The sequence below is a fragment of the Syngnathus floridae genome, chromosome 11, assembly GCF_059516105.1.
Source record: "Syngnathus floridae isolate MCC-2025c chromosome 11, RoL_Sflo_1.0, whole genome shotgun sequence".
Taxonomy (NCBI): domain Eukaryota; kingdom Metazoa; phylum Chordata; class Actinopteri; order Syngnathiformes; family Syngnathidae; genus Syngnathus; species Syngnathus floridae.
The window spans coordinates 8,530,049-8,545,855 of NC_142423.1; the positions used below are offsets into that span (position 1 = coordinate 8,530,049).

General features: G+C 40.4%; 1 protein-coding gene and 1 long non-coding RNA gene across 2 annotated transcripts in view; one reads left to right on the top strand and one right to left on the bottom strand.

Annotated features, from left to right (window-relative positions):
- The window catches only part of LOC148390873 (uncharacterized), a 22,915-nt gene extending 13,205 nt beyond the window's left edge, over window positions 1–9,710 (top strand). The window contains exons 3-5 of the long non-coding RNA XR_015861219.1: window positions 2,102–3,088; window positions 3,171–3,257; window positions 9,592–9,710. This is a non-coding gene — a long non-coding RNA (uncharacterized LOC148390873). The remainder of the gene's footprint in view (window positions 1–2,101; window positions 3,089–3,170; window positions 3,258–9,591) is intronic.
- kcnb1 (potassium voltage-gated channel, Shab-related subfamily, member 1) overlaps window positions 1–15,753 on the bottom strand; it is a 25,470-nt gene extending 9,717 nt beyond the window's left edge. Inside the window, exons 1-2 of the mRNA XM_088389148.1 lie at window positions 15,400–15,753; window positions 13,578–14,232 (exon numbers count right to left, since the gene is read on the bottom strand). Of these exons, the coding sequence (XP_088245274.1) occupies window positions 13,578–14,153 (576 nt within the window). The 5' untranslated portion in view covers window positions 14,154–14,232; window positions 15,400–15,753. The remainder of the gene's footprint in view (window positions 1–13,577; window positions 14,233–15,399) is intronic.
- Between the last annotated feature and the right edge of the window lie 54 nt (window positions 15,754–15,807).

The window sequence follows — 15,807 nt, forward strand, 5'->3', positions numbered from 1 at the left end:
GATCCCGTTGCCCTATTTTCAGCGCCATATGGCATACATATGCTGAAATTAACATTTGACACGGCCCATGACACCCTCTTAAACAGGGTGGGTGGGGGTCAGTGTGAGTAGTAGGGGTGTGGAGAAAGTGTGTTCTGCTCAGTGCAGAGATGCACCCTGGACTGGTTGCCGGTCACTGCACAAATAGAAAACAAACATTCCACTTTGATTTACACCTATGGCCATTTAATTAAAAAAAAAAAAAAATTAAATTACAGTCTTCAATTAACTGTGGGACATGTGCCAAACTAGCTAGTTCACCGTGGTGCCCCTTTCTGATTTAGCCTCTGATACAAAAAACATTTGTGGTTTCTTTTCCACAGATAATACCAAATAGTGTGTTGTCGGGTTCCTTCATCTAGCAGAGCTAACATTTGCATTCAGCCGGCAAACCAAACTCGGCTTTGAGAGTCTTTGCGCGTTTGGCTGAGAATGTTCCGCTAATATTTGCTGACTTCCTCTGGTTTGCTATTTGCTGGCAGCTTTAATGGCTTTATAGCAGGCTTTTTTCTTCAAGGCTGCTGTTCTGGGAGGACTTAGGATAGGAGTGTTCTCTCTGACACCAATAATTACATTGTTTGAAGGGACTGAACGCACTGCTAGTTTGCTTTCAAATATTCCTGTTTCAATAATTCTGAGTTGAGGTAGAACATTCTCTTCAGTTTCGATTTGTTTGCTTACCTTATTTAGCAATATTAGCAGGCCACATCATGAGATCCAGTGCAGTACATGAACAGACGGTAAAGATGGGGAATCTGATTACTGAATGAGTCATGGATTAAACAGAGATTTTGGCTCTCAATTTTATACCCACACTATAGTAATTGAAGGCGCTCGTGTTACATCTTTTTATTGCTTCTCTGCTCCCTTTTTTCATTAGCACATAATAAGTTGAATTTCCTCAAAATGTGTTTTATACTTACCCAATAAGCAATGATATTGCTAACCTGTTATAAGACATTGTTGGAATAGTTAAGTATCCACAATTGTTAGCCTCGGAAATGGTTGTAGATTTTTTTTTTTCTTTTTTTGTGGCCTGCACTTCCGCTTTTCAATGGTCTGGTTCCATCTAAAAAAAAATAATCCAAGGCCTCACCTTGTATTGCCAGCCAGGAACATGTTTAAGTGAAATGTCTCCTTCCATTTGTAGCAAACAAACATCACAACTAACAGTCAGTCAGTGTAGAAAATGTTTTGTTCTGCGGCCATGTAAGTTGGTTCGTGGTTCCTGCTCAACATTATTGAAATTCATAAGCACCAGTCCAGGGGGTATTGTGTCTGGCTAAAGAAATGAGCCTTCTTCTCGCTCTGTGAATGCCAACTTTTGGATCCAAGCTGTTGCTGCATCATATTTTTCTTTTCTCTGATCGTGGTAGCTTGTGCTAGCTTTTGCTCGCTCATGCGAGCTCATTTTAGCACCAAATGGAATTGCAAATGTGAAAAAAATTGCAATCCAAAAAGTGTATAGAGATTGGATGGATGGACGTAGGCATGTTATATAATATCAATTGTGATAAGAGAAGCTTTACAAGAAAAGTAATGACTATAATTATTACCATAAAAACATTAATACATACTAGTTTGATTTTTTTATTTTTTTATTTATGGAGTATTTGTAATGTGCATGATAGAAACACAAGGTCACAAAAATATTATCAGCTAAATTACAATTCCGAAACAACCTTTGGACCTTCCTTCCTCAGTACAGTAATTCATAAATAAAAGTATTTCAAATCAACAAGGGTGTGCTACCCTTCTGACTTCATCCAAAAAGAAGCTCTTCTTCTTTTCCTACGTGTGTATGAGCCACTGACACAATTCCGGCTGCATCCCTCGAGTGAGTCCCAGCGCTCTGACTTTTCCTTATTAGTAAGCATCATGAGGAACACCATGCTCCGTGTGGAATCTCCTGTTTCCGCCATTCCCACTGGAATCAACTGATGTAGCTCGGAAAACACGCTGGGGCTACGAGCCAAATGCCGTGAACCTAAACTGCTGCGAGGCAGGCGGATCCATTTCCCCCAATCCCTCACCAACTCTCTCCCCCTTCATCTCCTTTCAGAGGCGAGGCCAAAGAGATGCCACGTAAACCCTCTGGCAGCCCAGGCTGGGTTATATATCACCATGACAACACTCTTGAAGCTCGATAGGAGGCGGCTACGTGGACCCGCCTGCAAGTCTGACACCGTCTTGCAGACGCTTCCTCCCCTGCTTCTCTTCTGCTCCTGATTTCCACCGTTTGTGACTCCACCCCATCTTTTAACTGTCTTACCACTCACTTCCATCAATATTCCACATGGCTCTGTGGCTGTCATTGTTTTAAGTGTCGCAGTTCACACCGTGCAAAGTCCATAAATGTCCCCATCTGTTATTTGATGGGCTGGCGGGCATCCTCGGCTGCAGATGTTTTCCCCGTACGCCGCGCCACACGTTAATAGCGCAGGCGCCGGTGATAAACAACGATAAAGTCGTAATGTGAGCGTTGAATAACGAAATAATTCACACCCCTGATTCAGAATATAGAAGGGCTCTGCCTCTGAGCCTGTGAAAGAGATGGCGTTTCCATGGAGACGGGAGGAGGAGACTTGAGCAGCAGAAGCCAGTTTATCTTTGTCTAGCACATCTTTTACTCCATAATTATGTACAGTAGTATCAAACATGTAGATTGAAAGCGGTGGCCTACGAGGCACATATCATCCTCAAGCCTACCGCTGCTTGTTTAGGTTTCTTTTAAAGATGGGTAAATCTTCCTGCACAAGTCTTGATATAGCATCAAAATATAAAAAAGCAAATACAAAGTTTGAAGCCGTTAGAACATCTTAAACAAAACTGTTCCTACGTATTAGGGCTTTAAGGCTTGCATTAAAGGTTTACAATTTCATGCTGATCCAATGAGGATTTCTTTAACCCTTTAAGATGGTTTCCACTCCACAGGTTAATAATTTTGGCTAGGAGTGTGTTAGTTTTCTGCAGTATTTCCCATTTGTCCTTTGTGGAGGAGGAACCCTTTACTGGAAAGAACCAAATGTTGGTGCTTCTCTTCATAAAGGTAATAATCTTGCATTTAGATATATTGACTCCTTGAATTTGATTTCTTAGCTAGTTTTAATGCACTTTACTGTCACCCACAGAACTGGAGTGAAAGTTTCAAAGACAAGATGGGGGAAAAATTCACAACATTTTGGACGGTCAAGCTACAAGCTGGAAATAAACTTCAGGTATTTTGGTTGAATTTTTACAAATACATGCTGGACTATTTTACTATATTCAATACTACAGACAATAAACTATGCTAATGGTTTAATGAATAAATTCGAACAGTAATAATAATAATAATAATACATATAGCCTTTTAAAAGCAAAAAAAAACAGACTTAGCCAAAATCTGCTCTCATTTTGTTTGTCCTTTTCCCTCACCTAGCCCCTTTGGTGCATTTCGAGGTCACAAAAAAAAAACTTACAGTCATCGTCCAAAAGCTATTTTCAGTGGGGAACTCTCGACGAACTCGTATAGTGCTTGCATACACAAAAATATGGTGCAACCCCGTTCAAGTAAATGCAGCCAGGAAATCTATGCTTACACCATCCATCTCCTGAATGAATACCACTTCATCTCCTCTCCTCCTTAATTATTCATGAATATTAGATGAAGAAGAGAATCCAGACTCAGCATCTAAATTTAAAACCGGGCTGCTCCACGGTGGTCTTAAAAATAGAAACACAATATAGGGGAGGCAAACCGTAGCAGCACTCGCTGGGTTTTGTATATGTCTGACTTTTTGCCTTAGCATGGAGGCTAAATGAAAGGTGTCCTGGTCGGTCCACTAAAAAGTCAGTGAACTATGGTCTCCATGGCAATCAGACGTACTATTCAAATAATTCAAATTAATTTTAAATTAAATTATGACTACGTTTTGTTCTTTTAATACAAAAAAAAGCAGCATATTCTCCATAGACACAGCTGAGAGGAAATGCAGAAAAAAAAATACTCCTAACCCTTTCGACACATACATTCGTGCACATGCACGTACAGACAGCCATGCAGTCAACAATGACGCCTGAATAGGCAGCTTTAAGTGTCGGCGTCACACGGATGACAGTTGCCATGGCGACCCTGAACTTTTCAACACGTTACGAAAGCAGCCAAATAAAAGAGAGAAATGTTGAGGGAACAAAGGCATTGGAAAGGACAATAAGCAAGATCTGCGTGCTGCATTTTTTATTAACTCCCGACTGAGAATATTCCAGAAGTCTACTACATGCTTGCCCCACATACTCAATCCAACTGTGTATTTGTTGAGCTCAAAGGTCAGGGATTGGTCACGCTCAAGGGCTGTTGAGGACATAGCGACAGATCCTCTGACTTGTTTAAATCCCATATTGTATAATCACATGCATGCATGCGGGATTTCTCTTCTAAATATGATCTTTGTTGTGCTCCCGGATCTGTGTGAACAAAAGACGTGGCTTTCAATCTGCAGGGGTTAGTCAAGCTCATTATGTCAAGCTTATTATGTCTTCCTATTTTAACAACTAATCATTCATGACAGAGAAAAGCAGGCATTTGGCATTTTAAATAGCAATTTTCATTTACCCAACAAAGCCTGTGCCTTTTTAGAAAACCCAGCTTGTACGGGTTTATGCACTTGAAGGCACCAAACATCATGTTCCATAGACTAATGCTAATAATTGCATCCTCACTAAATCATGAGATTTATACGTGAATTATATAACATACAATGGGGGGAAAAAAGAGCAATTAGTATTCTTTGAGACGAGAGGCAGAACAAGTGTATATTGAAAAAATAAATGTCGTAATATCTATATTCAGTATTCTGCATGTATGCTTCAAATGATTTCAATCACAGTAAAACAGACTAATGTATGTTAACGGTAGTCATTTTAAATCACAGCCGTATACTTGGGTGAGCGTTTCAAAAATCTCATTTCTGAAGTCTCCTTATTAGTTCTTATAAAATAGAATATGTTAGAATGATGATAAAAAAGTTACAATATTTTTGTAGGCATGTTTTGGGGGGGCTGGAACCAATTAATGGCATTTGCATTCATTCCAATGGTGAAAGAGGATTTACGATTTGAGTTGGACTTGAGTTGAATGGTTTGAGTAAGCGAGGTCATGGAAAGCAAACCGTAATTCAAGGCATTGAATTTCAATTTATAATAAACACCTTGGTAATACACATGTCAAAGAAGTATAGTGGAACAATGCACTTGCCTAGAGTGGGTGGTTGCTAGCTTGCCAGACGCAATTATAGCCAGAATGATCCCTTTACATGCTTTTGACACATTTGTACTAATATTGAATTGATGCGGCGCAGTGTAGAGTCCGGGTCATGTGCCCATCAAGGTGAGAGGCTTACCAGCTCGCCAGTTCAAGAGCTCTCCCCGCTTTCACAATCAGGCCTGGGCTTGATGAATGTTTCTCCCTCGCCTTCGTGGATTCTATTTCTGCCTGTGGCCTTGAGACTCTCCTCTCCTCAAAGTCATTTATTCACCTTTCCATCCCAAAATGCCGAGTTGAGAGAAATGGGGCCTTGTCGTCGAACGGACGGATCTGCCCGCGAGGCTTGGGAGTTGTGATTTATAAAAGCTTTTATTCCGAGCACACATCCACGCCAGTGTGAGGTTCAGTTTGTCAAAGTGACGGCGACATGGCCTTTCTGCAGACGGGTGCCTTCAGGTCACTCCTATGTGTGAGTTTATTTTGTGGATTTTTAGTAGTGGAGAATATGTCTGAAGAGCTCACAATCATCACAGATTGTGGGATAGTTGTCAATCAATGGCAGGAAATAAATGAATGAATAAATAAAAGAATGGAGCAGTCAAGTGTCACCTGGACATGCTGTTCTTAGACGAAGATGACAAATATCAACTTTCAAGCGCACTGTGTCCCCATGGATCCCTTCCAAATGAGTTCACAGACTCAAGTGCTTATTTGCTACTTCACTGACCAGTGTGCAGTGTTCGGCAGAGGGATTTAATATTGCTTTTGTCTCTGCAAATACAACTGGGCTAGTAAATTCAACTTATTTGCATTAGAATAATAGGAGAAGGATTACTACACGCTTGGAAGGGGCCTTAAAGATTACATAATCATTTTTCTTTTGTATAGCTTTATAAACAGAATTAGTGTCTCGGCACTAATTCTGCAGAGTGAAAATAACACGAACGGAGGGTGGAAAATGATCACATATGTTTTGGGGACTTAAGATCATTCAGGCAGGAAGCATTATTTGGGATGCGCTGAAAAGAAGGATAATAATTTAACTTAGAAAAATGCTACATGATTTTATCCGTATTGTACATTTCTGTTATTCTTGTGAAATCATATATTTGAATCAAATCTTATTCTAATTGATTGTATTTCAACTTTATTCACAATGTATGTTTGTCATAACACAAAAGTATCACTGAGTAATGAAATTCTTATTTTGCTAGTTTCCCTCCACCTCTCCAAAGAATGTCAAATGATTTTAAAAAGAGCAAATTTAAATAAGATACTGAAGGAAAACAATGTTCATTGTGAGGCTTTCCCTTGATAGCAGCCACATTATTATTTCACAATGTGACTTGTGAACGACTTGTTCGGCTCCAAAATCGCAATCCCACAAAGCATTTTAATATTAAGAAGAGGAAGGACACAAATGATTCATAACAACTTGCAAGATATTTTGGTACCCAAGCAAGTCTGGATGCGGTTTTGCCCAAGTCTTGAATCCGCTTAATATTGTGAAGTTGAACCAGCTAGAGTCAGACGTTTCCTTTCTCATGTTTACAATCTGCAACTGGGCTTCTGTGTTGTCTCGATGCTTCTTGGCATTTTTATCATGTGTGTGTGAGTGCTCCACTACCGGCTTCCCCATTTGTGAGCCACATTGACGTTCTCCCGGATTTTGTCTGCCTGCTGCGCTCCAAATTAAATCAGCAGAGGAGCTGTCGAGCTGTCTGGTGACAATGTACAATTCTTGGCCACCTCCAGTCCAACGAAGGCGCTACTTATTTTCATTTTAAGCATATTTTCTGGAGATGTGTCGACATCTGCTCTACAAAACCAACGTTTCTGAAGCCTTTTCAAGAAATTAAATTTGGAAGGCAACAGTGGCCATTTTATTTTAATTATTGAATAATTCGTTAATAATTAGGCTACATTAATTATACAGGAGTTAAAAAGAAGTTTTTTATTGTCACTACATTCTAAAATGGATATGGAATGGCAAAAACACATTTTGGTAAAAGTGAGGATGAGTAGATCAAAGGATGATGGAGGTACAAATATTTATACTTTTTTAAAATGGTTATTAATTATAATTTAAATGAACTATGAGGATGATGGCTGGATGGATGGACAGGCGGATGAGACGTCTAATTATTATTTTAACTCAACTACAAATGACTTGGCCCATGTGTCTGTTTTAAAAATCCAATTTAGCCCCAATGCACAAAGCTTCGCCCACCCGTGCACTAACGCAATTGTGCAGTCGTGAATCGTAGCTAGGCTGCAAAGCCTGGCGAGTTCAGCTGACAAAAGCCTCAGCGATCCACTACAAAATGCATGACATGACTCTCACCAAAACTCACAAGACTTTGCTGCTGCAGACGCACATTAACAGCGAATGAGAATGTGAACATGTCAGGAGGCGAAACACTGCCAGACATTCCCCCGAGCCACGGCTCTATTCTCTATATAGTTTCCAAACTGTATGATAACGACATGTCAAGAAAACTACTCCCCTCAACTTAAATGCGAGCAAACACTATGGTAGTGCATGTACACATAAAAAAAATATATACATTTGAACAACCAAAAAAATTAAATAATAGCCAATCTAGACAAGTACTGCAGTTCACTTCATTTTATTATATTTGTTTTATTGGGAGAAGTTCAGTTATTTTATTTGTCTTTATTTATGATATTGTCATGACCTAGCTGTCAATTCCTAAGTAGCCCTGCTTTACAGTAAGCCGTTACTCATACATGCTCCATTCAGACACATCCGCTGTATCAACAGTTTTAAAAGAGGAACTTCAACCAGCACCCACAAAATGTTTACGATGAAACACTAATCACCTTTAATGAGGTTTTGTGAGCCAGCCACGCATTCAATGAAACCTCCGCATTCTCTTCTTATATAACGTTATGGATTGTTGACACTCACGCAGCGCATACCACCTCACACAGGCGCAGGCACAGGCACACTCTTCATTAGGCACACCTGCACAACCTAATGGGATCCAATACAAGAGCACACATTAACTATTCTGCCTTTACAAAGACAATAATACTCCAATTAACTGAGAGCGATTTGTTAGGTTATGGGGCATTACCTTTATGTTTTTAAACGTCTGCTTTACTGGAGCTGAAGTAGAGACAGTCACAGTGCATTTCTGTCAAAAAACCCCAAACAAAACTTTTTGGCTGTCACGTGCATTTGGCTGACAGGAAGCAAGATAAGGATGGATGCCATTTTCCTGCATTATTTGATTTGATAGACAAATCCTCAATCTGTTCACATTATTGAATACACTGGAAAATAGTCATTGTTTTTTTTAATCCGTTTTTTTATACCTCCAGTAATCATACAGTAGCGCAGTGCCGGCTAGTGTGTGCACTATGTAAATAAATGTAGGCGTGTGTTAGTGTGGCAATAAAATCGGTCAAAGGTTAAAGCCACAGCTCAATAGCTGGGCCGTTCCCTGTCCGCCAATCCATAACCTGAGCTGACCTGTTAATATACTCTTTTGAGCTTACCTTATTTATTTTTGTTTGCTTTAAGCAGCACAGTTGCCTAGTGTTTAGCACATCTGGCTCACAGTGGCGAGGTCCTGGGTTTGAATCTCATCTGGGATAGAAAATGGATGGTTGCAGTACATGTTGTGAACCATAGCTTAAAAAAAAAGGTATTTCCCATACCTACAACTGTGACGCATCAGGGACACTTTCTTACTTCTATCTTAGATGGTCATAAAAAAAAAAAAACATTTAGCAAAGAGGTTTGAATTATTCACAAGGTGCGCCCTGAAATGTAGGACGACATCGTTGTTTGGAGAACAACAATGTTCGCGCCGTCCTTCAATGAAATATGTACGATTCTAAATCTGACTTTATTTTATGCCATAAAGTCATCTATTTTACGCCATAAAATAAATCCTGATTTAGAATCGTACATATTTCATTAAAGGAGGACAGCGTGTAAATCAATCAAATTTGTCACAAGTACCCGGCACTTGTATGGGTAGCACAGTCTATAAATCAAAGAGCCTGAATTTTAAATCATTAAAGTTAAAACAACAATATTTGATAATAAGGCCTCAAAAGAACATCCTGTAAAACAAAATCATACTGTATATATACGAGAATTTCTTCTTGCCAGGACACTTCTAAAATTGCTATTCATACAAAAATAAAAAACTTAATGTTGAAGTGAAGCCATCTCAGTTTCCCCCAGACAATAAGATCCCTCTAAATTGAAAGAAAATGTTGAACAAACGTTTATCAGATGGCGATCTTTGGCCGCTGTTTTTGTTTGTCAGGAAATACCTGGTGAATTGATGATCCGGCCCTTGAATCCGGACGCAATTTTGAGTTCATGCGGCCTCTTATACTACATCATCATCTATCTGAGTGGCTGCGCCTTCCGAGCTGTCAGGGGCCCTGATGGATCCCGCTCGGCTTGGATTGCGCTGCAGACTGATTTATGAGCAGGAATATAGCTGTGCCACATTTCTGTGTCATCTTAAGTGTGACTTGAGTGCGGCGTAATTGGAATTTGTCACCTCCCATCTGATGCACAATGCGGACTGACAGCCACGTTCGCCATCTCACCTCTCCACTGACTACAGAAGAAATCATGTATGTTGCAGACCTGGGCAGCATCATATTGGGGATATACTATATTATGTATATTACAAACAAAATAATAATAGTAATTCATCTAGAAAAAAAAAATCATAAATTTGACCCTTCAATGAAGAGAATGAAATCTTTTTTGAGTGAAAATAAAAACAAAAAAGGAAATCACAAAGCATACTTGCAGTCTCTATTCCAGCAATTTTGTGCAATTCCTAAATAATAACTAAACTAGCCATTTATGAGCCTCATGTGCTATGATGTAAAATAATATATCACACAGTAAAGTTTTTTGCATAGTGATGAGCAAATGAAGCTTCAGATTTGCTTCATGAACCAGTTGTTGTTTCACGCCTCTAGATGGCACTGTTGGTTTAAAAAGAAAGGGGATTAAGGAAATGGCAAGTCATTGCACTGCCCAATGTTAACTAAAGAATGCCATCGAGAGAAGTCCAAAATACAACTGGTTTATGAAACAAACGTGTGATGTGTTAAGACCAGGTGGTTAAAAAAAAAAAGTTTTTATCTTAGTGCCAGCATGAATGTTCTCATCATGCTCAGACAGAAAATGCTATTTGATGGTGGCACGAATGTGATTTGAGCAGGGGACAGATGACAGTGTGCCTTTTAAAGAATGTAAACACAGAGCTTCAGATTGGGCCTCCTAGAGAATAATTAATGTGACATTTCCCTGACATTTAGTAGACGGAGGTATACAAGAGGAAGCAAAGATAAGAACTGAAGAGGGAGAAGGAACAACGCTTGCCCCCCTCCATCTTGAAAAGATTTGCTTTTAGTTATACTGCACATCTTGCTAGGTCAGGATAATAGACAATGGTATTCCCGTTTGTTGCTAGGCAACCTTTTGTTTAGTGCTGGTATCCGCCACCTATTCCCCATGCGTTTATGGCCTGTTACCATCATTGACCCTTGCTGAGAAACCACCGTTGGGATTTTTGGTGGTGCTATGATGATTTTGATTACTTTATGTGAGTGACAGTTTGATGCAGCTCTTTTCCACAGCACAATAACAAGCATGTTGTTAAACCATTACAGTTTACTCAATCAAATTCGAGCGTTATTATCTTTTGAAAAGGCCAAATTCTCTGTGCAAGCGTTTTCATAGATGGAGTGTGAGCTAATTGGAAATTGATTCAGCATCGCAGTTCTTTACTTCAATTGATGCGAGTCTTAATGCGTCTACTTATCACCGGGCGGATTATTGATCGAAGCAGTTGGATTCAATGAGGACAATATGCACGTGCGCATTGGAACATTGTCCTCCGTCGCTATCGGGAGGCCGTAATGGAACGAGCCACCGCGGAGTTTCAACTCCCGGGCGATCGTCTCCTTTTTTGTAGACGACGCTACTTTTTTGGCTGTAACACAATAAACATTGATTTTTTTACATCGCTTTTATTCACATGATGAAGAAAGAAGCCTCTTTGCTGATGGATTCAAAAGGCTCATTTTGATAGTTTTTTTTTTTTTTTTTAAGAAGTGCTGACAATTTTTAGATTCTGTTGCCACGTCTTCTCCAATAAGCTAGATGTTTAAAGCAAAGCAAGTTAACATTTTCAATATTTAATATGTCAAATTTATTCTAGGAGAAGGGCTATCCAAGGCAATTCGTCAAATACTGTTATTTTAACGTACATTTGAAAACAGAAATTTGTACTTTCAAACAGCATAACTTCTACTTAATACAGTGAACATCATCTCCACTTTTTTTTCATGTGAAAAGAACTGTCTAACGTTATTTAGCACACGCGTGCAGTCGAGTGAGATTCTTGACATAATGCTTGGAGGCGTCAACCAAAATTGTGGGCTGTACGTGGTTACTCAAGCAGCTAAAGCAATCACTATGTATAATTACCTGATTTTTTTTCCTAACAGCAGCAAAAATATGATCAAACATCATTCTTCTAAAGCATACAACAAGAGTCGACTATTTCTGATATACAGAGTCTATTTTGATTCACAAGACAAAAATACTCGGATGTGATTGACACGATTAGAAAATAATAATTCCAACAATATGTTTATTTTGTTGGTTGTAATGAACAGAAGTGCTCTCCATTATGTGTGTGTGCTTCTTCTCTTTCTAGAGCAGGGGTCAGCAACACGGTGCCCCCAAGGACCACATGAGTAGCCTGCAGGCCTGTTCTAAAAATAGCTCACAACTGGTGCAACATTGTAGAAGAGATGATTGGAGAAAAAAAAATAAATCTGAGATTTACTGAACTATTAATATTTATTCCCTACCTATTTAAATCATTGTGAAAAATCATGAACATGATCAGCGGCTTCACGAAGATGGATACAAATAATTAATAATAAGAAATGATTATTTATTTATTTAACCAGTGGTGGAAGCTACTAAGTATATATTTACGTAACTCAAGCGTCAACGTAAAATTCAACCTTCATTGTTTCATCCAGACTCAATCTACACTTGCTGAGGGTTTATTGCCATGGTTACAATCCTAACATGATGAAGGTGGAATAGAACAGCGGCCTCTTGTTCGGCACAGTCTTGTATTTTGTCACAAATATAAACTGCTGTTTATAAGAGCAACAACCTTTAATTAGGTGAGGAACATACCACCTCACACTATAATCGTACGGAGACCCTCTCTTGAATTTACATATATATTCTCACTAAGATCAATTTGCATTTGTTCTACCAATTTTAGCCATTTTACCAAAGTGTGGAAAGATGTCAAGCCTGTTTAGCCATTTTAGTCATATAATAGTGAAAGAGTGACAGAAGACAGCCAATCACACAATAAATTTTATTTATTTATTTATTTATTTATTTATTTATTTATTTATTTATTTATTTATTTAATGTATTTATTAATTTATTTAATGTATTTATTTATTGGATTACTTATCTACGCAGAGTTGAGTTTCTAGGGTGCTTGCTCACCCATCCATCAAGTGTGCAATTTATCAACTCATCAGCTTATTCTTGAAAGTGTGTCAGGAAGAGACATATTCTTCACTCCTGCCCCAAATACCCCCCCCCCCCCTCACCCCATTTTCATTCACACATACCAAGATTCTCCTCCAATGAAATGATCAGTTAAGCTAGGTCAAGATCCAGAGCCACTTTTAAGCATCACCTGACTAGGCTGTCTGAAACAGCACCATGCAGAGAGGCACTATCATGCACGATCCCCTTTTATGTGTTAAGTAATGAATATTCAAACTCAAATGGCAAGCTACATATAGAGAAAGATTATACAACAACATTCACAGACACATTTTCTCACTACTCTGTCAAAAATACATTACTGTAGCATGATTTGCATGCAGGCACAACACTGTGAGCAGCACTTTCATTTCCAGGCAAGTGGAAAAAGATTATTCTGCATGAATGACAAGTGTTATATTTGAGAGAAAAATATGTTTCATCCAAGATTGTGTTTTGTGTTTCTGATTCAACTAAAACATATTTTCATTAAATTGCGAGACATAATGACATTATAAAGTATAGGTACTTGGTATCGGCGCGTACGCAAATGTACTGTTTGCCACCACACAAGCGCCACCTTGAGGAGCCATGACTCAAAGAAGTCAATGGAAGTGCCTAGATCATTGATAAACAACTATATCACAAAAAGACGTTGCAGTGTTGGTATTTAATTGCACTCAGGATAATTACCTTTGCAGCAACAGACGAGCTGGGCTTCTCCAGCAGGTCCCACAGTTTCTTGCGTTTCTCCGCACAGCACGTGTTGTCGAATTCTTCCCCCTCTCGGTCCTTTATATTATCCGCTTCCCTTTTCAGCTCCTCGTTCATCTGCTCCTTCTTCTGGTGGTACCTGGCCTGGCAACAGGACTCCAGGTAGATCTCGTCGATGCCCCAGTAGTCGAGTTCCTGACTGAAGGACAGGGCGCACATCTCCTCCATCATGTGCAGCTTCCCCGTGCGGTAGAAGTTGAGGATGGACGTGAAGGCGCCCGGGTGGCGGTCGAAGAAGAACTCGTTCTCGTCCAGGTTGTAGTCATCGCACACTTCCATCAGAGACTCGTGACTGCTGCAATCTTGCAGCTTGCCCAGACGCGTCCGCGGGAGCCTGTCCAGCGTTCGCCACAGGACCTCGTGCGGGAGGCCACCCACGTTGAGGCGGACTCTCCTGAAGCATGACTTGCTATGGACGATGTCCACCGGCTCGGGTGGAAGCGACGTCGTGGACTGCGAGCCGGCCTTGTGGAACTCTGCCAAGGACTTTTCCATGATGACCTCACAACTGGGAAGCGGGTAAGCACCCACGACTATGGAGTTCTCTTGCTTCTATTTTCTGGCATTATTGTCTCTAAAAGGAAAACAAAAACGGTTCATTCAAAATACTGCATAAAATACACCATCCGCCCTCTGCTTATCATTAAAAGCAAAAGGTAAGCAGAGCTGCATAGTTTGATCAGGCCTGCTGCATCCCGAATTATGTGATCACCACACATTGACCAATATGCTCCAACTTGGTGTCAGTCCTTGTCCTCTTTTTTTCTCCTGTACACAGCTTTAGAATGGTATTGGGGGAAAAAAAAACCTCATTATCCCATGATGTTCTACGCCACTGCAAATCATAACCAAAACAAACACATTGTTAAATTAGTGTCACTGTGAGTGTTATCTTTATAAGAATAGAATTACTGACGCAGCTCTTATAATGAAAGTCGTTATGTTGCCCAGGCGTACACACAGAATGTCACCTTGGTTAAATAAAACTTCCTGACCAATCATACATCAATTTGATGCCCCTTCAAAACTCAACCCGCGGCGAGAAATATCAGAATCTACAGCAATGAATCTGCTAAATGTGCTGCGTGCATAGCAGCCCTGGAGGCGAAAACGGCTTCATCTTTCTTGATGTTTCCTCTTTGTTTGTGAGCCCGTGGATCTTTGTCACACGGCGTGGGTGGGGACGCAGAGCGGAGCTGTCCAGTGCTGAAACTCTCCCCCAGTCCGTTTTTTTCATTACAAATACACACATCTTTCTTTACGTTGATTTTGTTTGTTTCCCTCGAGCGCTGATTCTTTGGAGGCCGGGCGTGCTTTGCATTTCAATGCCGGTTTTTAATGTTTTTATTTGTTTCGAGCACGTAAAAAGTGCTAGCGCCTTTGCAAATGCGATCGTCCATCACTGTCACACAAACTTTCACACGTATGGCTGAGGCTCCAACAAATGCGCACACGTTAGGACGACCAGGTTTTTTTTTTTTTTTTTTTGCTTTTCATAACCCTTTCGTAAAACAGCCCCCTACCGCTTGTTGGCTTCAATATGACTCGTAGAAACCAAAAGAGCTTGCAGTTAGAACATCCACCCATGATAATGTTTCATCAATTAATGCTGTGGCTCCAGATAGTCTCCGATGCGTGTGAGCTCCATTTGGCGCATAGCCGTGCCCAGCTACCTATCATGCAGTGCGTGATGAAATGATGATATAAACTTTGGTAATGATACACGTAATTGTAACAGTACCGTGGTGAGTTGTTGTTGCTGTTGGCCTCCAGCAGAGACGGAGATGGTGCACAAAAATAAAAGGAGCCACCGTCACTGGTCTACTCGAGCCAGGCTGCGATGCCATCCATTCCCTCCTTCCTCAGCCTCCGACATGTCACACGCGTCTAACGAGCTCCACACGCGTTACTGCGCCGCATTCCTCGACGCGCAAGCATGCAACCCGGCCCCAAGATCAACAAGTACCGAGAGGGTGGTCATTCGGAAATGGACCAGTGCTTCCAGTACACCGCAACAGCAGCAAGAGGAGGAGGAGGAGGAAGAGAAGGCGGGGGGGAGAGAAGGAGGAGGAGGTCTTCTCGAGCCAGGCGGCGCACCGGTCTCTTCCCACAGCCAATCGGACTTAACTCTTTCTGAGCCTCGCCCTAA